This window comes from Centroberyx gerrardi, chromosome 21, assembly GCF_048128805.1.
Source record: "Centroberyx gerrardi isolate f3 chromosome 21, fCenGer3.hap1.cur.20231027, whole genome shotgun sequence".
In the NCBI taxonomy this organism is placed as follows: Eukaryota; Metazoa; Chordata; class Actinopteri; order Beryciformes; family Berycidae; genus Centroberyx; species Centroberyx gerrardi.
In genome coordinates this window covers 19460399-19485976 of record NC_136017.1, presented here as the reverse complement: position 1 = coordinate 19485976, position 25578 = coordinate 19460399, and the positions used below count along the sequence as shown (strand labels likewise).

The window sequence follows — 25578 nt, the reverse complement described above, 5'->3', positions numbered from 1 at the left end:
GTCTTCTGCAAGGGTAGATGTGTCCTTTGGTCTACTCTTCCTGTCTAGCCTTGATTTAGTTGTATGGTCGTGTTCAGGAATGTGTGTGTGTCAGGGGACATCACATCTGCACCACATCTGTGGAACAAATTGAAACAGAAATGGAGTTGACTACACTTGTCACCGACAACTCCTGACTGAGGATCAGCAGAGAAGAAAGAAGTGGCTTCAAGCTGACACACCTGCGTTCCGAGCTCTCTCATCATTGGTGTTAGTCAAGAATCTCCTTCGAGACTTGAAGCAGATGGCACACTTCAAACATGCTGGTATGTTTTCTTTACACACAATCAGAATGAGTTGCTCGTGTGGTTGGAATGAAAACCTGCAGATCCTTGGCTCTCCATGGCACATGGTTCATAACTGCTCTATATATAGCTGCCCATTTGGTCCAGCAGGTCTTTGTCATCTTCTACAATTTATTTTGGGCTCATGAAAGAAAGTCTCTAACATGCCTCTGTTGATCAGAACAGTGAAGTCGTCTTTTGTGGTGACACATGTTTCTGTTTGCAGCTAGACCTCATTGAATCTGATAGTGAGTTAGGGGCCGAACAGACGGTACGAGACATCGCAAGTGTGACATTCATTTTCTATGAGAGGATGGCGGTGAGTGGATTTTTACTGGCAAGCAAAGTTAATTCCCGTGAAATCAACGAACTAGTGTGCGCACGCAGGCTGGCGGTGCGATTCGCCAGAGCTTAAAGGAATAGTTCACCCAAAAATGAAAATTCTGTCATCATCTACTCACCCTCATGCCAGTTGAAACACAGGTGAAGTTTGTCCATATAACACACAGGGAGGTTGCCAGCACAACTCCATAGCAGCCTTCTCCAAAACAACTGAAGTCAGTGGGGACCAGTTCTTCAGAGTTCCAAAAAGATCTATATTTACACCATAATTTAGTGCAAATCTTAACTACAGCTGATTGATTTGCAACAAATAATGGTGTATAGGTCTTTCTATTCACAGTGTGATTGTTTGGCTGTTTTTGTTTTGGAACTCTAAAGAACAGGTCCCCATTGACTTAGTTGTTTTTGGAGAAAGCTGCTACGAAGTTGTGCTGGCAACCTCCCTGTGTGTTATATGGACTAACAAATTTCACCTGTGTTTCACTTGGCATGAGGGTGAGTAGATGATGACAGAATTTTCATTTTTGGGTGAACTATTCCTTTAAATCTGTTCAACATTTGCGAGATTTCGCTGTATGTTCCAGCCAATCCAAATAATAATACCTTTAACCAGGTAGACCAAAAATATTGTGAGATATGATAAAGGCATGAATAACAGTTTCCGAGTTTTTAGCAGATAAAAATGCTTTAATTTTTGTGATTTTCTGAAGTTGAAAGAAGCATGACTGCACAACTGTGTGAACATGCTTATCCAAGACGAGATTGTTGTCAAAGACAACACCAAGATTTCTACAATGAGATGTGTACGGTGGCCCTGAGGGTCAAAACACAACAACATTTCACAAAACACAACGACATTTCACAAAACACAACAATTTTCAGAAAACACAATGACATTTCACATTTCACAAAACAAATTAACATTTCACAAAACACAACATTTCACAAAACAAATTAACATTTCACAAAACAACATTTCACAAAACACAACATTTCACAAAACAAATTAACATTTCACAAAACACAACAACATTTCACAAAACACAACAACATTTCACAAAACAAATTAACATTTCACAAAACACAACAGCAAAAGAGAAAACAATTCAACATTTCACAGAAAACGGAAAAGGTAGGTCCTTTCTTTGTTGTTACTGATTGGATGTGTTCGTTGTCACTCAAGGTAACAGGAAGTGGGACCAAAGCAATGGCTCTGAGAGATGCGTTCCGCTGGTTCAAATTACGTAACAGAAAATAACGCTTCCGGCGTTTAGCCTTCAAAATAAAAGCGCAATATTTTAAACATGTATAAATACTGTTTTAAACCAATTACTTTGTATGTAAAATCTTTTTTTTACAGTTTTCAATTTTACTGGTTTCAATGGCAGGTGTGACTGAAAAAAAGAAATGAGACAAATTAGATATAAATACATAAATAATAAATACACAGCTTGGACCTAAATGATAGTGTGTAGAAAGAAAAAGTAGAAGAGAAAGTATGGGTCTACAGGAGTGTTTTGACATAGAACTTGTGCAGTTACAATGAAAGATAAACTGTGTGTCCAACTTAGTCAGAAAATGTCACAGTTTTACAGTATGGCTGACTTTGAGGGCCTGTCATGACTTTTCTAAAACAGCTTGGACCTAAATGATAGTGTGTAGAGAAAGTACAGGTCTGTTAGAGTGTTTTGACATAGAACTTGTGCAGTTACAATGTAAGGTAAACTGTACAGCAGTGATCCCCAATAGGCGGCCCGTGGGCCAGGTCCGGCCTGCGAGAGCCAAATGTCTGGCCCGCGCCGACCCATTGGCACTTATGTGAACGCACCTGTCATAACATGTTGATTTACTGCTGTTCTTTCTGATGAAGCAACAGTTTTATCACAACATACGACTCCATTAGTGTCAGAAAAAGATGTTTTGTTTTGTCCCCGCACTGACTGGGTCCATTTGTAATTTTCACCGCCGTACACCAAAACTGGCCCGGAGAGGCGGAGTCAGGACTTGATATAAAAACGGGCTGCGCCGCCTACATCAAGCCTGAGCACCCCAAGGTTACAGTAATAACAAGCACATCCATTCAAATTCTCCCGGAAAAATAGAGAACGTAATTGACGTTACTTACGTCAAATGCACGAGCATGTGCAGAAAGAGGCGAGATAGTCCAACCAAAGAAAGTGATCGGAATGAGTGTTTACATGACGAAATTTTACGTGTGTTAAGTCTCGTGATTGGGTGGCTAGGCCCACCCACAGCGCCGCGTATGGTCAATTGTCATCATAACATTTATTTAGCTTCATATGTTTTTGCCAGATTTAAAGATAAGAGTCATTTCAGGTCATGATTCATACTTTCAGACCCATGTTTGATGGTTTGATTAGATGGCATTTTACCAAACTAATCCCATGTCATAACTCAATCCTAAAACATCGTAATTCAAAACACAAGTCTTCATTTTCTTGTGTGACCCTCAACACAGGCTTTGAGAATCCCAGGCCTAAATTATTACTACTACCACGACCGCCACCACCACTACTACTACTACTACAACTACTACTACTACTACTACTACTAATAATAATAATAATAATAATAATAATGGTATTAGCAGCAACAACAACATCTGCACATAAAACAACTTTTATTGGCGCAATGGAAAAAAAACCCCGGACGTTTTGGCCCTTGGCTTGGCATGCTTGACATAATTTGGCCCTTGGGGAAACTAATTGGGGAACCCTGCTGTACAGTGTCCACTGTATTCTACAAATGTCACATTATTACATTATGGCTGACTTTGAGGGCCTGTCATGACTTTTCTTTAACAGCTTGGGCCTAAATGTTGGTGTGTAGTGAAAGTACACATCTGCAGGAGTGTTTTGACATAGAACTTGTGCAGTTACTCTAAACTGTACAGTGTCCAGTCAGAAATATCAAAAAGTGTAATACATGCAGCATTTATAGTTAACAATGGCACATAATATGGCATTTTTCATTATTATTTAGACATCAAACATTAATATGGGTGTTCACTTATTGAATTTGACGATTAAATACAAAGTAATTGGTTTAAAACAGTATTTATACATGTTTAAAATATTGTGCTTTTATTTTGAAGGCTAAACGCCGGAAGCGTTATTTTCTGTTACAGTTTTTCTCAATCACTTACACACTATAACTGGGCCTATTAACTAAACATCCCAAACCATGACACCATCTACCAAAAGACAGACCCATTTCCCAAAACTATAATCACTATTCCCCTGTTTCCGCACATGATTCAGATTTGTTGAACTTTTTGTGAAAAACTCTACACACAAATCCCTTCATATATCACTGGCGGCACCATGTGCTCATTTAAAAAGCACTGGCATTCAATATCATTAACTCAAGTCATCACAGCTTGAACCCAATTACAGTAATTTGAACCAGTGGAACGCATCTCTCAGAGCCATTGCTTTGGTCCCACTTCCTGTTACCTTGAGTGACAACGAATACATCCAATCAGTAACAACAAAGAAAGGACCTACCTTTTCTGTTTTCTGTGAAATGTTGAATTGTTTTCTCTTTTGACGTTGTGTTTTGTGAAATGTTGTTGTGTTTTGTGAAATGTTAATTTGTTTTGTGAAATGTTGTTGTGTTTTGTGAAATGTTGTTGTGTTTTGTGAAATGTTAATTTGTTTTGTGAAATGTTAATTTGTTTTGTGAAATGTTAATTTGTTTTGTGAAATGTTGTGTTTTGTGAAATGTTGTTGTGTGTTGTGAAATGTTAATTTGTTTTGTGAAATGTTAATTTGTTTTTTGAAATGTTGTGTTTTGTGAAATTTTAATTTGTTTTGTGAAATGTTAATTTGTTTTGTGAAATGTGTTTTGTGAAATGTTAATTTGTTTTGTGAAATGTTGTGTTTTGTGAAATGTTGTTGTGTTTTGTGAAATGTCGTGTTTTGTGAAATGTTGTTGTGTTTTGTTAAATGTCGTTGTGTTTTGTGAAATGTTGTTGTGTTTTGTTAAATGTCGTTGTGTTTTGTGAAATGTTGTTGTGTTTTGACCCTCAGGGCCACCGTACACATCTCATTGTAGAAATCTTGGTGTTGTCTTTGACAGCAATCTCGTCTTGGATAAGCATGTTCACACAGTTGTGCAGTCATGCTTCTTTCAACTTCAGAAAATCACAATAATTAAATTGACATTGTGGGACAATGAACCAAGCTGATTGGTAGTTAGGGCACTCGTACTGTCACAGGACATATGGTGAGAATTTCTAATTTGTCTGAAGTTATGCAACAGTGAAGGGTGAATTCGTACACAGGCCCTCTCAACCAGCCGTTATTACAACACATATGCACAAGAAATCACAGACAAATTCTCTTTAAAAGTATAACATAGTTTATTTAACTTTAGCAATTTCAATCAATAATCAATAACACTTCAGTTAATCAACAACTATTACACAACTATAACTATAGGTCTAAACTAGCAAGCCTAAAGGCACAAACAGCATATGGCACGTATGGATGTGTGTGGATGTGTGTGTGTGTGTGTGGGGTTGTGTGTGTGTGTGAGAGAGAGAGATGAGAGAGAGAGAGAGAGAGAGAGAGAGAGAGAGGGAGAGAGAGAAGGCAAGATGGCGGACGTGACCACGTGAGCAGGACGTCTCGCGAGAGTTCAAAATGGCGGCTGTGACCGTGCAGTTTGAACAAAGGGGGCTTTGGAACGAAGATGGAGTTGGAGTTAGGCAGTTAAACCAACACCATCTAATTCTTAGGTAGCAATGAATATGTAATGAGCTGTGGGTGTGTGTATGTGTGGGTTAGTAAGAGAGAGAGAGAGGGAGAATAGGGGGGAAGCACTCAGGGTAAACCTAGAGATTCTACTCGCCGTCTAGAGACACAACAATAGCCTTTTACCACACAGAAACTCGGGGTACGACTTGGAAATAGTACGCCGGGTTACTGGTCTTTGAACTGGTAAGATGCAGTATATTGGCTCTATACGGTGGCTATTAACACAGATGCAAGCTCAACGGCATGCAATTGAACACAATCAGCTTTACATTAACACAATCAAATCAAGCAGCAAGCATAATGATTGAGGTATCGTCATACAGCATAATATGGACGCGGCGGTCCGATGCGCTTCCCAATAAGCACAATTATAGCTTCTGATCAGTCAAGCTTATTTAACACACCTATTCTAGTCTCTGCCCAGAACCAAAGCCTCTTACTTGGGAATCACTCTCGAGTGATTGATGTGTGTTTCAGTCCGTCTTATCGATCCGGTGGGGCTCTCCCAGGTGGGTCAGCGGAACCGTTATCTCTCTGTGCACGGAACAATGGCCAGCTGGCTTTCCTCGTAGGCAGCGAAAGATGTCAGCCAGGAGTCGACTTGATTGAAGAAACGTATCCTTATGTTGTCTTCTTGGAGGGAAGGAGTGTCCTTAGCTGTATTCTCTTCCAGTCCACTTCTGCAGGTCTGCTACACACGGCAATGCGTGTAAGGAATTAGAATGTCGGATACACAAACAACTAATCTAATCCTTCTGGATCCAACAGTGTTACAGCTAACACTAAACAGTCTGGCCTCCTCCAGTGAGTTGAAGACTGCGCCTCGGCTAAACAAAAGAACAGTTCGAACGTTTTAGGTACCACCTTGTTAGCAAACGAAGTCGCAAGGAAGGGGCGCTGCAGGAAGGTAGACCGGAGGTTGGGTTTCAGCCAGTTCGCACCTAGGTGTGAACTTGCAGGGCCTGTTGGAATTTTGGCGCTGTTTTCCTTTGTTTAAGGTCCCAGCCCAGCAGGTGGGCTAGAGTTCAGGCTTCTGATTCCCTTGCTAGGCTGCAGATTTAGGTTTTTAATTCTACAAGTAGGCCTTTCCTTTGTTTAACCACATGGCCTGGCCCAACACTTTCGTTTTTAATCGGAGATGCGTAACTACCCAAAACAGTTAACATGAGTACAGTTACAAGACACCTCTCCTCCACACACACACACACACACACACACATACACACACACACACACACACACACACACACACCCATGTGGATACACTTCAAGATTCACCCCCTCTGAGACTAAAATCATTTATAGGTCTATAAGCAGGTTGCCTTGGGTCGTTTGGGTCATTTTTGGCTAGATGCTTGGAATTATTGAAAATTGTAAATATACAGTTGATATACTTGGGTTTGATACTGAGCTGTTATATTGGTCAGCTTCTCAATTAGTCTACTTGTCATTTATTAAGCATATTTCCCCACCATCATTTCTTTGTGCAGTGGCAAATCAACACCCACAGGACAAGGGAAGTGTTGGCATAAAGTCAGTTTATCCAGCATTTTATTTGCAGAATAGAGTCAATCACTTTTTAGACTGACATAAGCCTAAATATAAGATAAAATATAGCTGCAAGCGGCCATGAAAGGGGTTCAAGCCTTTTCTGAACGGTACTGGATTAGGAGATACAGTTTTTTTGCATTTGTAGCGTCCCCTACTGTTCAATGTTAAAACAGCTTTGTACACATGGTCATTGATGATATCTAAACATGTTTACCAAGTTTCATGATGATTGGACAATCGATCATGAAGTTATAACAATTTAGCTGACAGGCCACGCCCTCTCACAACTTTAAAAATTAATATTTTCAAAACTAAAGTAGATATCAAAAATCCAAACAGACAGTTTATAGAGCTTGGTCCATAGATGCTACTGACTGATTTTGGTGGTGATCGGTCAAACGGTGTAGGAGGAGATGTTAAAAATGTGTTTTTCAAAACTTTCAAAATATCTCAAAAACTTTCCAGGCGGACCTTGATGGTCCAAATTGCTAAATTGTAGAGTTAGGACACCTGCATATGTGTACCAAGTTTCGTCAAAATCGGACAAACGGTGTAGGAGTTATGGCCTTTAAAGTAAAACCTTTAATTATAGTGCCCCCTTCAGGCCGATTGGGTAAATATTTCTTGACCTAGTAATGGTTACCAATATCTGTCATTGGGCCAAATTTCATGTCTCTACGATGTACCAACTCATGGGAATTTGCGCCAACGTGGATGAACAATAATAATAATAAACCGGCACAAAAACAATAGGGTTTCAGCCCTACGGGCTTGAACCCCTAATGAACCAACACAAAAACAATAGGGTTTCAGCCCCTTCGGGGCTTGAACCCCTAATAACAAACCAGCACAAAAACAATAGGGTTTCAGCCCTACGGGCTTGAACCCCTAATTAATAGTGTACATCACAGTAACTAACAACAAACTAATGTCAGCTATATTAGGATAACCCTCTTATAAGGGGGAAGCATAAATTAATGCATTAATGAAAATATAATTGCTTTGTGTTCATATTAGTGGTTGTCTGCTTCGTGATAGTTTACACTCCTTTATATTTACTACTACTAATGTTAAGTAATATGAACTATTTAATCTTTGTTTAGTTTGAAACCAGTTTAAAACGTGATGATATTAACTGGAAATGTTTGAACTGAAACAAAAAACGTCTGGTTACACTAATGGCAAAATTATTCTTTCTCCTGCCTTTACAGTGAAAGACGTTCAGCCTGTGTAAGTAGGCTGTTTTATATGCTGATAGACACATACACACGCACACTCATTTCTCGTTGTAAGTATGACAATTGCTCTCCTCGGTTTGCTCTTTCGCAATGAAGATAGATAGGGGGCCTCTTAGTTGGATCACTTCCTTTTAAAACCACAGACACACACACACACACACACATAGGCGCAAAGTGACACACATGCACACCCAGGAAAACAACTAAGTGCATTCATACAGGAAATAACCCTGATTATGGAAAGTGCCTGTTGTTCTCAGTTGAAGATGAAGTCGACGGTGATGATGAGGAAGATGGCTGCTGTCTCTACCAACACACTCCTTCTGCTCTGCTGCTGCTTCGTCACCTCCACAGGTACAACCAGCCATTTGTTATTAAGGGTGGAAATAGGGAATTACAGTTCTCCGAATTGCAATTACGTATTTTTTTTAATTTTACTTGGGCCAGTAAAAGTGTGTTTTGACTGAAGTATTGTAGGCCTACTTCACCACATTTCCAACCATTGCAGAGTTTAAATTTTGTAGGTTCTTCATAAGCATCACCTCACAAACTGGCCACTTTTAATGACTTGATTCATGCTTTACTTTGTTTACACACTTTATTTTAGTACAATTTACAATACATTTAAAGAATCGAGTTTGGACTCTCTGTCCGCTTGTCCTCGTTTTGTATTTCATGGGAAGGATCATGTGTAGCAACGTCTGTTTTTCAAAGTAACTCAGTAACTTTTACTCTAAGTATGTTTTAAAATGGCTTCTTTGGCACTCTTTTCCCCCTTGATTGTCAGCTGATTGGAGAGTCGTTCTTTCAGCTGAACTGACTCATCTTAATACAATGTTTTTTTTTTACCCCAGATATTTTGTCTGTTGTCCTGTGAACCAAGAGATTTACGCACTATAACCCGACCCTACCCGAGCCCGTGCACATTCTGTCTGAGCCCGGCACGGGCCCGTCCCATTGGCTGTCCCATTGGCTGTGGCCTCGGGCTCAGGCAGAGAATCAAACCTTTGATGAGGGGACTGTAGGGTTCGACGACTATGAGTTCTGAACTGTAGCTGCTGATAGCCAACATTTTGCGCTGATATTCAACATCTTTAAATTTGACAATTTTCATGCCAAAAAACTCAAAAAAAAAAAAACCTGAATATTCAGTTTCTTTCAGAATTGTATTCTTGTCAGGGTGGAAAAGCCTCTGAAACAGTATTTATACCCTAGCACACAAAAATTCTGATAGTAATAAAAATAATAACCTATTCATGCATACGTGTGTGAAATCTGATCAAAATGTCTTATTCGAATCAATCAGGTTAAGGTCTTCCCACAGACAACCAGTGTAGTATTGATTAATTCTACAATAAATATGTAATCAATCAAACTGCATCATATCCATCATATTAGAACTGGACCACACTGACTGGACCAGATCCTGTCTTTAATAAAAGAACATTCTCTGCTCTGTATATTGGCAAACTGACATATTGCTCAATCCATCCAGGCAAAACCTTTGGGTTGAAGTTACCAGTTGTACATCAACCAGTGGACCAGTTGGGGGTTAATTTCCCACTGGGGCCACAGATGCCAAAAATGAATGTGCTGATGGGTTAGCTGTAAAGCTACCAAATGGTGTCTATGATATGCAAAGATTGGTGTGTGTGTGTATGTGTGTGTGAGAGAGAGACAGAAAGACAGAAAGAGAGAGAGAACAGGCCTTAGAGCATTGCCAGGTGAAGTTGATAGTAATTGTTGGTAGAAATGTTCGTCCTTTCCGATATGTCTCTATTTTTAGGGTATTTTGAGTAAATTGGAACAAAATCATGTTTTGTTTTTTGTTTTTTTTGTTTTTGTTTTTTTTAACAAAAATACAGCAAATCGGAAGAAGAAATGGCTAAGTAACTTTTTATGCAGCCGAAATTTGCTCTATTGAGTTGGTTTACATTACAGTAATAATGTGTCTTTATGAAGCACTTTTTCAAAACAAGGTCACAAAGTGCTATTAGGTGGCAAACCAAAACCAAAAGCGGTTGACCCACCCACAAAAATATAAAAAGTAATAACAATATAATTAGTAACAAAAGTTGTAATGACAAAATGAATAATAGGGAAGAATGAATACATGAATACAAAATTAATAGAATGAACCCAAAAAAATACATAACAAATACTGCAAAAATAAACTATATAAAATAAAAATTTTAAAAATACCTAATTGAAACAGATATCATGTACACAGTAAGAGACAACAGCTTTTAGACGATATGCACAATACAAAACATGTAGATAATCGTTTCAATATAGACTGAATTCTGACAAAGTGCAAATATTAGAGTAGTAGAGTATTTTTTCCTGCTTTGCTGCGTATAGATTGTTTTTCCTCTCAGTCTGTCCTACCAAGTGTAAAAATTGCAGCAATGTTTTTAATGATGTGTAACATAAAAATGATATGAGGTATCATATGAATCATCATATTTTTCTGGATAACCTGGACAAATTACAAAATAATGAAATTGTAATAATTTTTTTTATCTATGCAATCACCAATATTATAATGACAAAAACTCAAAGCATCGTTTATTATTACCTATTACTATTACTGTTACATATTTATAAAAAAGCATAGATATACCTAACTAAATAAAATGAGCAAACATCAAACAAAAGCTGTTTTTAAGTGTCGCAGATAAACAGTTAAAGGACTTTTTACTGCCAATGACTTAAATGTCAGAGTTGTTTTCCGGTCGATTTCCTGTACAAGGTGAAGCAAAGTCTTTCATCTATAAAAAAAATGGTGACATGAAGGCGTGTTGTAACTATTTTAAGCCTCCAGAGATTCTTCTTTTACTTCCTGGAACTAAATTGTTGTAAAAAGTAAAATGTATTTAAAAGAGTTTAATTCTAAAATATGATATTCACAGTTTGAAAAAACACAATTGCAGGAAATAACCACCTCTCAGGTATTATTGCTATATTCTATTGGGAAACATTGGGAACTGATGGCATGGCACACTTTCTAGATAGATAGTTTGTTCATGTGTTCTGAAAAAGGACCTAACACCATAAGCTACTTGACAGTCAATAGACAAACTCTGTTTTTCCACTGTGATGAAGGATTTCACCATTACCATTTCCTGCAGTTAGTTTCACCAATAATGAAACTCAGTCAGTGTTACATTCTCTGATTAGAAATTTTGTATTAGGTATGTACTGGGAAATATAACTTTCCTACACCCCATGAATACAGATACATAAAATTGACTTTCCTTTGTTTCACTTGATTTTTATGTTTACACTTAAATATATTCCTTTTTTGAGTTGTAAACAGTAAATCAGTGACAAACAAAAGAAATCTAATCTTTGTCTTAAAGTTTTGACCTTAAACAAAGTCAGCAGTGTTTTTGTGTGAATACACCACACAAAATGTGAAGAAATTACAAAAATAGATTTGCCCAAACAGTTTAATACCTTCTGTGAAAATAAAAATAAACCAATCAAACTTGTTAGTCCACTTTTGACACTTTCAGTGACTGTTGACTAACAAGATTTGTCTCATCAGACAAGTAATATGTATTCAACCAACGTCTAGTAGACTATAAGGGGCATCTCAAGTGCTAATCAACAGACTAGAGTATCAGCAAGGAAGAAACACATTCGTACATGTCGAATTGCTTCATGAATTAATTGCCTTACCATCCAATAACCTTATAATCGGTCTCGCATACAGGAATTATCTCTCCTGAATGGTATCCCTCCGCTATGTTCTCTTCTATCAATAAATGATGTTCTAAAATATTTGACCAAAAGTCAATTGAAAATCACAGTAGTGGGGTCTGTTGTTAAATATGTTCACCAACGTGTTAAATGTCAGTTTTCAGGCTATTTTCGTGGCCTCATTCAAATGAATGGGAAGTAAAGACTTGAATGCTACAAACTCGTTCAGCTGCATCTGATCTTGGCGAGTAGTTTATATTCTGGTTTTCATGGCGGTCAACTGCCAAATATGTTGACCATGTTAAAACTACGTGGAATATTGCTTTAATCCTAGCCCATTTATTATTGTGCCTAAACTTAACCATAACCTTAACCAATGTTGTTGACAGCCGACCAACAGGCTATTCATAGCAATTTGGCCAGCAGGGTTTCTACGAGGCAAGTTCAGTGGGTTAGCAAGCTAACTTTGGGCTTAACCCTGGCTTTTCAGTCTCACAAAGGTATCTCACTTTTAATGGGGTATATCACCATCACATATCACTATGCTGCACAGCTAACCTGGGGCCAGTTGCATAAAGCTAGTTTAACTTTAGTTTAACTGACTGTCTGTTACTTAAATATTACAACTGACTTATTTTGAGGTAGGAAAGTTAGCCGCCTTCCCCCCTGGCTAATCTTGAGTTAAGAACTTTGTTGTTACCGTAAAACTTCAATTAATAGCCCGGGCTTTTATTTGCTTCAAACACTGAACTCAACCGGCCTATATTTGGGACAGGCGTCTATATGGGACAGGCCTTTAATTCCTAAAACTCTTGCTCAGCAAAGATGGGAAATACTATCAAATTGTTTATTTACTGGTAAACCAGTATGAATATTACTTGTATAAAAATTAGGCTATCGAATAACATATCAATTACAAATCATTAATTTGATCTCGCTCCGAGAGACAGCGCATCTAGGCCAACCTCATGCACTGAGAGAGAGAGAGAGAGAGAGAGAGACGTATCAAAATACCGGTAGCCTACCTTAGAAAGCCCTTTTACCGTCTTCCTCGGACAGACGTTGAAGTTCAACTTTATTTATTCGCCATTCTCTCACTCTCTTGGGATCAACGGAGAAATGTCTTGCTGCTGCATCTCCTGAGTTTTGTTCAGCAAATTTGACAACTGACAGCTTGAATTTCAGGTCATACTTTTTTCTCTGTGCTGCCATGGCGATCAGCAAATGTGACTGACGTTTGAATGCAAGTAAAAAAAAATAAACTGGCAACCAGCTTCTGATTGAGACCGGCCTTTATTTGTCAAAACGTGTAGCCACACCCGGCCAGTAAAAGGGACCGGCGTTCTTCGCCCCATCACTCTCAATCACCCTGGGTTGTCATCAACTGAGTTTAAAGTCAACTTTATAGGATAGATAAATAATAGATTTAGATATATAAATAACAATAAATAGATTAAGATAAGTAAGTCAATACATTGGGACAAAAGGCCATGAGAGGAAGAATTCTAGAATTCTTTCTTCTGCTGTAGTGGGTTGTAGAGGGTTTGGCTTGGCCCTGGTCAGATACTTTTTCCCCAGTGTTTCCCCAGTTGCTTTAAGATGGTTTACTCTTCCTCTTGCTTCTTTTTCGATGCTTGCTACATGAGTGCTCCGCTGCATATTTCCATGAAAGGTCACTCCTAGGAATTTTGCTGTGGGGGTTGTTTGTAGAATCTGCCCATATCATTTCGCCGTTGCTTGTTTTTCTTTTCGTGGGTGTCTGTAAAAAATCACGCACTAGGTTTTCGACGGGTTAAGTTTATCTCTCCACATGTTGGCCCAATTTTCAATTTCTGCCATGTCTACATCAGTTGTCAGGAATGACGCATGTGACGCAATAGTGAGGTGTTTTAATGCCGCCTTCTTTACATGCCTTCCAGCTTTGTCTGCACTGTGGCATCACCCCAAAGAGAGAGTAGACAAGAGACTTCCTTGTTGGTCTAGTCCCTTAATTATTACTTATGATAACTATTATAATCAGAGTATGATATAGTAAACACAACTGAGCTGGTAGTGATTCAGTGTCTTGCTCAATGACACTTCAGCAGGGTGGAGGTTTGAGCCCAGGTCATCTGGTGGAAGGACAGTCTCTTAATTTAGCCAGATTGTTGAATAGAGTCCTTTCACTAGGGTTTGACCAATATGGGTTTTTGAAGGTATATTTCAATTTGAAAAAATAACAATTATTTAGTGTGGGTTATTTAGGGTGGAAAATTCCTGAAATAGCATTTAAGATGTGTTCAGCAGGCAAATCCAATTTGATTTTCAAATCTGATCTTTAAGGCTGACTGCCCACATTGTCATTTACAAGTGACCAGATCAAATCTGTGTGTTTAGACAGTACTGTATAGTCATTTGCTGTCGTCGTGACATTGGTTGTCATAGTAATGGTGCAGGTGTGCGCACACAGACAGATGCTTTCTGTCTTTTCGGTTAAACAACTCTGGGTGCAACAAGCTAGTAACATGGAAGTTCGGACATTGCTTATTCTGACTTTTTATGATGCATTTTCTGATGACGAGACATCAACAGTGGAGGAGGCCGGTATCTGCCGTGTTGCTGAGGAGACAGGAAACCTCTTCATCTGTCCAAGCGCTGCTATTCTCTTGCTGGCTCTCCTCCATGTTTGTTCTCTGCTCTTGTCACAACCTGCGATGTCAAATATGTGTTGCGTGGGGGGGAGTGAAGAAAAAAACAACAAAAAACACTTGAAATCTGATCTGAGTGGTCAAACTGAGTTGTATTTTCAGAGGCTTCAGAGACATTTTCAGAGATTCAGAGACATTTTCAGAGAATCAGAGAGATTTCCGGAGACTTCAGACATTTCAAACCACCCAAGAATGTGGTTTGAAAAGAAAAACATATCCGTCTTGTATCGGAAATGCAAAAAAGTTGTATTTGATCTGTCTGTCTGAACATGGCATTAAACTCTCCACTGAAACTGACACTAAATATGTAATCAGTCAAACTGCATGATATCCTTCATATCAGACGTGGACCACACTGACTGGACCAGATCAGATTTTTAACAAAAGGCCAATATTGGCTCCAAATATCAGTCTTACCCTACCTTTCACAATCTTTTTTTGACTGTTTCTACCGTTTTAGTGGTTCTTTTGAAAACATCACAGTATTTTGTAATGTATTTGAATTCAATTCAGCATATTTGCATGTGATTATTCAGGACAATCCTCACTAGAAGCCATTACACCCTAAAATAAATTTGATGCATGTTCAAATTGACTCCATTTCCTTTCTCTTTACTCGCCTTTCTTTCTCCTCCTCAGTTTCTCAGGATGGTTGTGACAGCTATGTTCCAGCAGGCCAGGCCTTCAGTTTGCCTCTGAAATACAAAGACTACAAGAGTGCATCACATAGCCTGAAATGGCAACACAACGGTTCACCCATCGTCTATCTGAGACAAGGGACGTTTGCCATAGGGAGTGAAGGGGACATCGATCAGGATGGATCCCTGAAACTGACGAGCCTGAAGAAAGGCAGCAGAGAAACATATACCTCAGAGGTTTACAGAGATGGGATGCAAATCCACAGAGACAGCGTCACTTTATGTGTGTTGGGTAAGTAACCAGGGATTGTGGGTACTTTTTTTTTTTTACTTTTATCTATCCAGGTTTATGTCTGCCTAAAAAAAAAATTAGGGTTTCTCTAATGTATTGTAATGTAATGTGATGTCACGTAATGATGTAATGTCATTTAATTGATCAAATTAATCTACTCTAATCAGTATCACTTTGCATTGTTGTATCACAATGCTGATACTGGTTAGAGTAGATTAATTTGATCAATAAACAAACGTTAGAAAATGAATTAATTCAATCCATAATCATGTCATTAATTATACGGTTGCCCCATAAAGTATTCAATCCACTACAGCTTTTCCACATTGTGTTTTCTATGTCATGATATTATTATAAGAATTATTACTGTGTGTTTATAATTCCTTATAAAAACCACTCTAATCTAATCTAATCTAATCTAATCTAATCAGGCAAAGTCTCAAAGCCTGAAGTGACGTTCACCTGTGTCAAATCCACTGTCACCTTCAGCTGCAAGGTTGCTCAGGTGAGAACATATGAGAAATTTACTGAAACATATTAATCCATCATGCTTCAGCTGTTTCAGTTTTCCTTCTCTAAAACTAGACTTGCAGTATTGACTGCAAATATGTAAGATTGACTCTTTACGTTAAATGAGGTTCATTGCATGGTCATAATAATCCCTTGAGAAAATTTCCTAATGTATCATAAAGCATTGTGAATCCGATATGACAGTGTTATGAGGTTGTTAAAAGCTATATATTTACCTGATCATGAGTCATGACACATCAAATGTGTTATGTGCTATAATACCTTACAAGTAAACAGAAAGTAGAAACACAGTCAAACACATTTGTGTATTTTTACTGCGTTTTGTATTGTTCATTTATTTACACTCCACACCAGTGGGGACATGAAAATTAAGAGAAAGATTAGTTTGGCCAGCAAGCCTGTTCACACTGCAGAGTCTGAAGCCATTGTGGAGCTTTGTTTTCTCCACAAACATATCCTTTTGTCTGTATTAAGCAGCCAAAATTAATTTCTGCAGCAAGCACCTTGATGACTTTGATTCACGAAATTAATAATTAAAATGATAATTAATTTGTTTCTAGTGAGATTATGATTATCATGTGCTTATGATGGCTTGCAATACCTTATGACCAAACAAATATGTAGTCAATTGATAAATATAAAACCTCACCAGCCTCACAACTGTGCCATACCATATTCATGATATGATATGATATATTTTCTGATATACAGTACTATGCAAAAGTCTTAGGCATATGTAAAAAGAAATCCATAAAGCGAAGACGCTTTCAAAAATAATGAAATTAAGTTTCTAAATATCAAAAAATGTACACTAAAGAGCAGTCTACTGACACACTAATGCATAAAACAAATAAATAAACATCTAAGACAAAATTTATATAAAAAATCTAGGGTGCTTAAGACTTTTGCACAGTACTGGATATTCCTACTGTGAATATATATGGATATATAATTCCTTATGACCAACACTGTCACAGAGTATCCTTCATGACAGATGCTACACATTGTAAAAAATCAGTTTGCCCGTTGGTGTCCTTACCCAGTATCTGACCCAGTATCGGCAGATAGTTCTGTCTGGTGCACATGCTAACACTTTAGCATACAGGATGTTTAGCATACAGATTAGCATTATCCAAAGAATGACGATAAACCTTTAAGCAATCCAAAGCTGGTTCATAATATCTGAAAAAAATATCTCATATTCATCATTAGTGAAGTCCATTGAATCAACAGCACAAAAATGTTAACCGTCTGGCTAACTTCGAAGTGTCACTGGAAGAAAGATCTTCTGCCATTGAAAGTGTATTCTTTTAGTTGAATTTTATGTCTATTTAACCAATCACCCAAATAAGCCTGGCAGGTTTAGACACATCATTAAAATTAATTAATCATCCAGCCTTAGAGCTGCTACAAGTGCTCATTTTCTCACTTTTAGGATAATGCTAGTAGCCAACAATTACTTCACATACTGTATGCTAAAGCGTTAGCATGATCACTGGACAGGGTTACTGTATCTACTGGAGACACAGAGATGATTTAGGTGCCAATCCTCCTCTCATATTGGGTAAGGTTACCAGTGAGCCAAACCCCCAAAAAGCCGGTGTAGTCCTGTCCGCCTTGTTGTCTAGTGCACCAATCTAATCTATCTATCTAATGCATCCATCCATGATGTTTGTACCCGGCAGGCCCAGGATGTCACCTTTAAGTGGATTCAGAATGGGAAGGCGGTGGAGGAGACCAAGCCGACTCTGAGTCGGCCTCTGAAACAACTGACAACAGAAAGCAGCTTCAACTGCAACGTTTCCAACCCTGTCAGCCATGAGCTCAGCGAGCCTGTTAAATCAACCTGCGTTAGTCAGTCCAGTAAGTATTATACTAGGGTTAAGTTTGTGCATATATGGTGTCAAGATTGGACTTTTATTAAAAATGGGATCTGGTCCAGTCAGTGTGGCCCACATCTGATCTGATGGATATGATACAGTTTGACTGATTACATTCAGTATCAGAATTGATCAATACTACTCTGGTTGTCTATGGGAAGCGTTTACCCTGAATTGATTCTAATGAGACATTGAGACATAATGAGACATGATCAGATTCCACAAAAGTATGCATAAATAAGTTATTATATTATCCTGGGTGTCAATGGAGAGTTTTAGTGTCCCATGATGGTCTAAAATGCTGTTTCAGAGGCTTTTCCACCCTGAAAAGAATACAATTGTTGGGGGAAACACTGAATACCCGTGAAAATAATGGACAAAAAGCCTGTCCGGTGGCATCACTGTCACATACTAAAAAGATACAATCTACTTAGCCTTGAGAGCTTTACTCATTTTTGTTTTCTCAAATTAGTTTTCAAATGTATCAACAGTCGAGCCCCAGAGCCTCTTTCCAGATATATCCAAAGACAAGACAGTAACAGAGTAACTAGGAGCATGGTGAATGGCAACTGTAAAATACCACATCTTGGATCTAAATTTGGACAATCAGCTTTCTCCATAAAGGGCTGTCAACTCTGGAACACATTACCAACTGAAATCAAATTAATTCCAGATATAAAATCTTTTACAACAAAGGTTAAGTGCTGGCTAAAAGCAAACCAGAGCTGTACTCATTTTTAGCTAATTGTACTCTAAATTACTATTGGTGTATGGTGTATGTGTATTGGTGTATTGTGGTATGTGTATTGTGGTATGTGTATTTTATTGTATTTCCATATATGTAGTGTATTGTGGTTTTATGATACTGAAAGCTGTATATTTTAATTGCACTGTACATGTAAAAGCCCAACTAGGGACAAGAGTTGAAAATTAGCAATAGCTATAAACTCTCTGTGCAGCACATCAGTTTCATGCTCTGTAATGGAACTATGTTAAATTGCATCGTCCCTATTAAATAAAATTCAAATTAAAAAAATAAAATAAAATAAAAAATAATACTTTTCAGAATTTTTGGCATGTAAATGGTGAAATTGGTGAAATGGTGAAAGATATTAGAAGATATAATAGAAGCACAAAATATCTATCAGCTATCTGCAGTTTCAGTACAAAAATATCAGTTTCAGACCCTGAAAAACCCATATCTGTCAAAGCCTATTATCAAAATAACAGTGAAAATAATTAAATCTCCTTCTCTCAACTCAAGACTCCAAGATCCCTGAGAAGTTATTTGGCTTTGACTTCTGGACCATGGTGGGCATCTTAGCCGGCGGAGGAGGTATGTTTGTTTATCAGATCTCTATTGCTGCCCTTTGTAAAGCAAGTCACTAACACAGCCAGGGTTAGGGGTTGTGTTTCCACTCGGACCATCCATGCTGCAGATGTACAGCAAATACTCATTTACTGTAAGCCTTTTCAGCTTAAACCATCCACAAAATACTGTATATCACATGTCTCTCTTCACAGCATATGTGGTAAAGCTGAAATGCCATGAAATGAATCTTAAAAACAATTCCACTCAGTTCATGTTGAAATATACAGTGATTACAGTGTAAAAGTATTTCAAACATGTTGTTAAGCTTTGAGACATTTTTAAATGTTATTATTGATGTGTGTCTGCCCTCATCAGGTCTTATTCTACTGCTGATTGTCATATCTATCATCTGCTGCAATCGGGCCAGACGCAAGAGACATAAACAACTGAAGGGTAATAAACACAGACGAACTTGACACCCACTGGTAAAGTTAGACTTTTACTAATACTACCACTTCTACCACTGCAGTACTCCTCCTACTTCTGCTACTATGAATACTAGAACTACTTCTGCTACTATTGTACTCAGAATCTGTGTGGATCAGAATTGGAATCACTTTAATAAACCTTGTCCAACAGGTGCACAAGGAATTCAACCTGGTTAATTGGTGCTTAGAAATTACAGGACAGCAACATGAAAACGCACTAGATGCATGACAAAATGTAAAAGGAAATATAATGCAAACAAGATGTGCTGTGACAGTAAACTAAACATCAACACCCTACAAGACAAGACAAGACATACTGTATAACAGTAGACGAAACATTAACACACTATATACCGTATGACAGTAGTATCTGGTACTGTAGCAGTCCAGTGTACCATAGTTGGTAACAGTAGTGAGTGTCTAGCACTGCAATAGTCTAGTGACCATAGTTGGTAACAGTGTTGTCTGGTAGTGCAGTACTCCAATGCACTATAGTTGGTAACAGTATTAATGGGGTAGTGACCTAGGACAACTAAGTGACAGATGTGCAAAATACAACTGGGTTGATGCGCAGATTTGCAGTGTTGAATCACTGTCAGTCTAGAGGATCTGAGGTCTGAAAGCAGCAGTGCTCTGAGACTTTGAAGGCTTCAAACCTCTAGTTAAGAACAGCAGTCAAACATAACCTATAAGAGCTGCAGTATGACCACAACATCACCCATAAGCTGCAATCTAGTTTGATCACAAAGCAGCACAGGCTTCTTATGGTGGCCGAGGCAACCCAAACCTTCAAAGAGCTACATAGACGTGTTCTGAGATATTTTAAACTGCTATGGTATTTGTAGTTCTACAGTATGAATATTATATTACAGATTTAAATGGTTCTTCATCTGAAAGACTGACTTTTTGAACGACAAGGCAGTTTTATTACACATTTTGGCCAAAGGAACGAACAAAAAGGCAATGCAGTAGGTCCTATCCATCCATCCATCCATTCTTACCCAACAGATGAGGAGGAGCTTCGTTTGAACTTTTCCCATGAACAACAACAACAGCAACAACATCATCGTCATCATCATCATCATCACCATCAGCAGCAGCCAGCCGGCCACACTGGTCCTCGCCAGCACCGGGCCAAACTGGCCCGCAACCCGGAGCATCCCAAGGGCTCAGACACCACTGGCACCCATCCCCGCCACCCCCGGCCCAGCCCCAGAACCCCTGGACAGGTAAGAGTTTAAATGCTTTATAGAGGCTTTGCATTGTCACAAATTTCCTGTCAACCACAGCTGGTGCCATCATTGAGGTCCACTGGAAAATTGGCTGTGCTCAAATTATGTCTATAACCAGAGATACCAAAAAAAGCTTGTTGTGTTGTGGGTGTAGGTCAATTCAGCAATGTCATGAGTAAGATAAGTGAGTAGTCTGATAATGAATTGTCATTGTGGCCAATTCTAGACAGTGATCAACCAAAAATTCACAATCAATAATTAATATTATATAAATAATGAATATAATCTATTATGAATAGAGTAACGCATCTAATGACAAGCAGATCAGAGTGGACTTTCTCCACCTGAGCAACCCTAAAGTCCTAAGGTGCTAGCACAAAGTCAACAAACTAATGACAGTGCCATCTATTTTACTCAAAGACGCTAGTATCTCCCAATGTCTCAAACCAAGGTGGAAACAGAACTGGATTAAATTAAATAGCTGTGTCTTACGTGAAATGCACCTCTACAAGTAAGTAGCATCATCTCCGCCCGGATTTATCAAGATCATTATCTCAAAATTCTGAGATAATTATCTCAGAATTCTGAAAAGATGTCATTCATTTGATAAAACCAGGCTGATTTGATTTGTTAACAACAGGACTGTGATAATTAGCTGACCAGATACCATGGCTACCTAGCTAACAAGCTGACATTAACTAAACACAAAACTGATCATGTGAAATTTCACCAAGGAGGGTTCAGCCCCACCTTCTGCCTCACAGTCATGCATTTCCACACACTGGCACCTGGCTGCTGACCAGTACAACCATTGTCTTCTACACAGGCTTCTTGAAAACACACAAAAATGTCATACATAACAGCTGAAAGGAAGTGCGTGTGTATGTGTGTGTGTGTGTGTGTGTGTACGTGCATGTGGTGAGATCAAGTTCCTTTAATTGTCATATGTGGGTGTTATTAATAAAAGCATAGGAATTTGGGTGGGAGACCAGACCAAACACAATAGGCCAGCTCAGAGGCAACACTCTGCACTGGTGCCCTTGTATTTTTGAAAATACGGAATAGGTTTTTAAGGGGTTTCAAGGGCTCAATGGTCACGAAACTCAGTCAACACATAAATGACCACCCATAGCCCTGATGTACAATTCTATGACTTTTCCATGACTTTCCATAACTTAGCCAGTGTTTCCATGACCTGAAAATGTTATCCCTTTTATGTTGGTGTTATTATTCTAAATGGGTGAAATTTAGTTGGAAAATACATCTTGGTATATTCCTGTAAAGTAAAAATTTGTAAAATTTCCTGGTATTCCCTGACTTTCCCTGTCTGGAATACACCTCTCAAAATCCCATGATATTCCATAATATTCTTCCTATTCAAGTGAGGAAAAAGGAATTTTCACCACAGACAATTGCAGCCCAATTGCAGCCCTATCTACCTGCTGTCCAGGCTGCAGGTTGCCAGTGTGCCTTTTGATTGAGCTCACCTTCATTTTTCACTTTGCTTCATTGCAGGGCTCAAGACCCGGTGATGAAGGTGGCGAAGAGCAGCCTCCTCCTCTTCCTCAGCCCAGGAAGAAAGCTCCCAAAACGCCGAGAGCGAGAAACAACGTCAACGCTTGATTTTACAAAAATGAGATGGATCCTCTGTCTTTTCCTGGTTTCACCTCGTCCTCCCTTCTCCTTTAGTCTCCTCTACTCTATTCTCTCCTATTTCCTTTCACTCCCCTCTAACGACAAATAGCTCCTACTATATCAAGGTTTCTATACTACTGAAGAAAATTAAGTGTTTTCATTTAGCCAGGAAAACCACAAGACACTTCACTCCTCTCTACCTTGGCGCTACAAAACATCGCGATTCATTAATCATGATGTGGTGAAAATCATTTAATCAACTCTGTTCTTCATTGAGTAGTATATATTACGTAAGTAAAACTTAAACTGAATATTTGTACGTTTGCTAAAATTTTTATCTCTCATAGTCCTCATTGTATGCAATAAGTTTTGATGACATCACCCGAGAAACTTCTCAGGAACTTGTCAGGAGAAACTTCTGGGATCTTTCTTCTATTAGCTAGTATGGACTGATAGTACTACTTGTATGGACCCTAATATAGCAATATATATTTAGCTAAATCTTCTTAGTTTTATACTCATAAGACAAAACATATCCTGGCATTGCAATGTGCAATAATCCTTAATTGTTTGCTAACAGTTCAGTTGCTAACGTTAGCTAGGAAGCAAAGTAGCCTAACGTTACTGTATTCTCCATAGAAGAGATGAAGGCAGCTTGGTAACAAATAAACATGTAATTCATTAATAAACAAACCATTAAATAGGCCCTATCGTCACAAAGGATTGTACAGAATCTGTACTTGTTTACTTTTATTTATCTAGGACTTAGCATATCTGTGCCCTGTTACACACATAAGCTCCTGGGACTTTCAAGTTCAACTTTTCATTTTCGACCATTGCTGTTCAAAACATTCCCAACATTGTTGGGAGTGGAGCAAAAAAGGTTCAGTCAAACTCAAAATGCATGAAATGAGCAACATTTTAAATGTGAAATGCAGGAAATGCACAATATTTTAAATATCAAACTAGGTTCATGATCTGCTATTCTAAAAATTGTGGGCATATAGCATATAGCGTAGCAACATACTGTATTTATTGTGGATATAATGTGGTTCACGCTGGCTATCTGTATAATATTGAATTAATAGAATTTTTAAAAGTATTTTACTAGTTAATTTTATCAACTTTGAAAATTACAACAAAAAAAACAAAAAAAACTTTTTTGATGCTCACTGGCCAGCTGCCACTGTCTGCACAATAGTTCCTTTAGAGATACTGTAGGCTGCAAATGAATGTTCTCTTTGATATTCTTGTTTTTCAGTGTACGTGCCATATATTATATCACAGCAGTGTTTTATGTTAGTTATATAAAGGACAACTTTTTAGGATGTAGAAACTTGTACCAGTCCTCTAAAATGCTCATTTTTTCTATTTGTTCGTGTTCTGAATGGATGAATGAAAGAAATTAGTTACTCAGGTTGGATCCAGACATGGGGAATATTGCCTTTAGCTACAAAATTATAGGCTATAGCTTTTGTTCTTTATTTGGAGACCACAGAGGTTTCTAATCTTGCTAGGGTTTGACTAAGATTGGCAAATGGAACAAAATGTAGCTCAAACAAGTCTGTGTTATCTATAAGGAAGAAAATGATCATAAATGCTTTTGAGAAAAGCTGGTTGTGTTTCTAAATGTACAATTTGTCCATCTCAACAGAATTGAATAGAAATGGTTAATAATTTCTGTACTGTTTTTGACTGGGAACTGATGATTTCATCACTGATAGTTTTGATTTTGTGCTTAGATAATGTTAAACTGTTAGCTAGCTAAAGTGTCAGGTCAGCTAACCAACTCTGTCACTCTGTTATATTGTAAACACATCGAGCTAACATATCTAGTAGAAGCTTGCGTAAGTAGTGTCCAGTAGTTGCATGTTAAAAATAACATTAATTGCTTTACTAAATTAGCCTGCCAGCTAGTTAGCTAGCTAACAAAGCTCCAAACAATTGTTGTGACTCTTCTCAAACTACTCAGTGTCGGAAAAATTTGGAAAAAAAATCCTTCCTTAACAGACCATTCACTTTTACTTTTACCTCTCTATCTGTAGCCTGTTTAGACTTTATTGGCATACAGCCAATTTTCCAGTGGATGTCCATGATGGAACCAGATGTAGTGGGACTGCCTATTTTCACATCAATTTGCCCGCGGGCAGTGCCTTATGCCCTTATGCCTTCTGTCACGGGTTGTGTGTATGATCCATGTCTGTTCTCAAACTCAAACCTAATAGCAGACTCCAATTAATAAGAGGTTACAGTTAACATTTTTGACTGTTACTGTTGTATGCCTATCACCACAAATTAGCAATTATTTTACTTGAAAATACATTTTGAAAACTCCATTTACAATATCTGGCAACATACCTGGTAATACATGACTGAAGACCTGTTATGAATCTTTAGGAGCTACTTTTCAATTCAGCATTAATCCAATCCACCAAGCAACTCTTATTTTAATGAAATCTCAGTTTTTATATGTAGTTTATATGGATTAGCCTTTATGTACGCTCATTTGAAGAGCATCTCCTAAAGATTCAGAAAAGGTCTTGAGTCGTATTTTTACGGGTACATACCTTTGCCAACATGCAAGATACAAAACTGCCAGATTTTTGAATGGAGTTTAGCATGACAACGTATAAGGTATAAGTGAGGGTAGCCTTCATGTGTGAGAGGAAAACAGTGTTACACCCTAACAACTGCAAGTTTAGATTTTCTTTACATTGAAAACTTGAAAGGAAACCGTATACTGTTATAGAAACATATGATTGTCCATATCCTAGTTGTTCCAGCAAACTGTTACAGCAAAAGCTTCTATTCACATCTCAAAGTTTGATTTTTTATTTGTTTCTTCCTTTGTCCTGCTCTTACATCCTCTCCTGTCCTACAATCTGAAACATTTGATGACCACTGTATTATGTATGAATACAATATTAAAGACATTACAGGCAA

At 38.1% G+C, this 25578-nt stretch overlaps 1 protein-coding gene across 1 annotated transcript; it reads left to right on the top strand.

The window, feature by feature from the left end:
- Positions 1 to 243: 243 nt before the first annotated feature.
- cd2 (CD2 molecule) lies at positions 244 to 25578 on the top strand. The gene is made up of 9 exons (XM_078291198.1): positions 244 to 305; positions 8496 to 8589; positions 15267 to 15557; positions 15989 to 16062; positions 17774 to 17951; positions 19233 to 19304; positions 19656 to 19733; positions 20777 to 20997; positions 22516 to 25578. The coding sequence occupies exons 1-9, from the start codon at positions 300 to 302 to the stop codon at positions 22621 to 22623; spliced, it is 1122 nt and encodes a 373-aa protein (XP_078147324.1). The 5' UTR covers positions 244 to 299; the 3' UTR covers positions 22624 to 25578.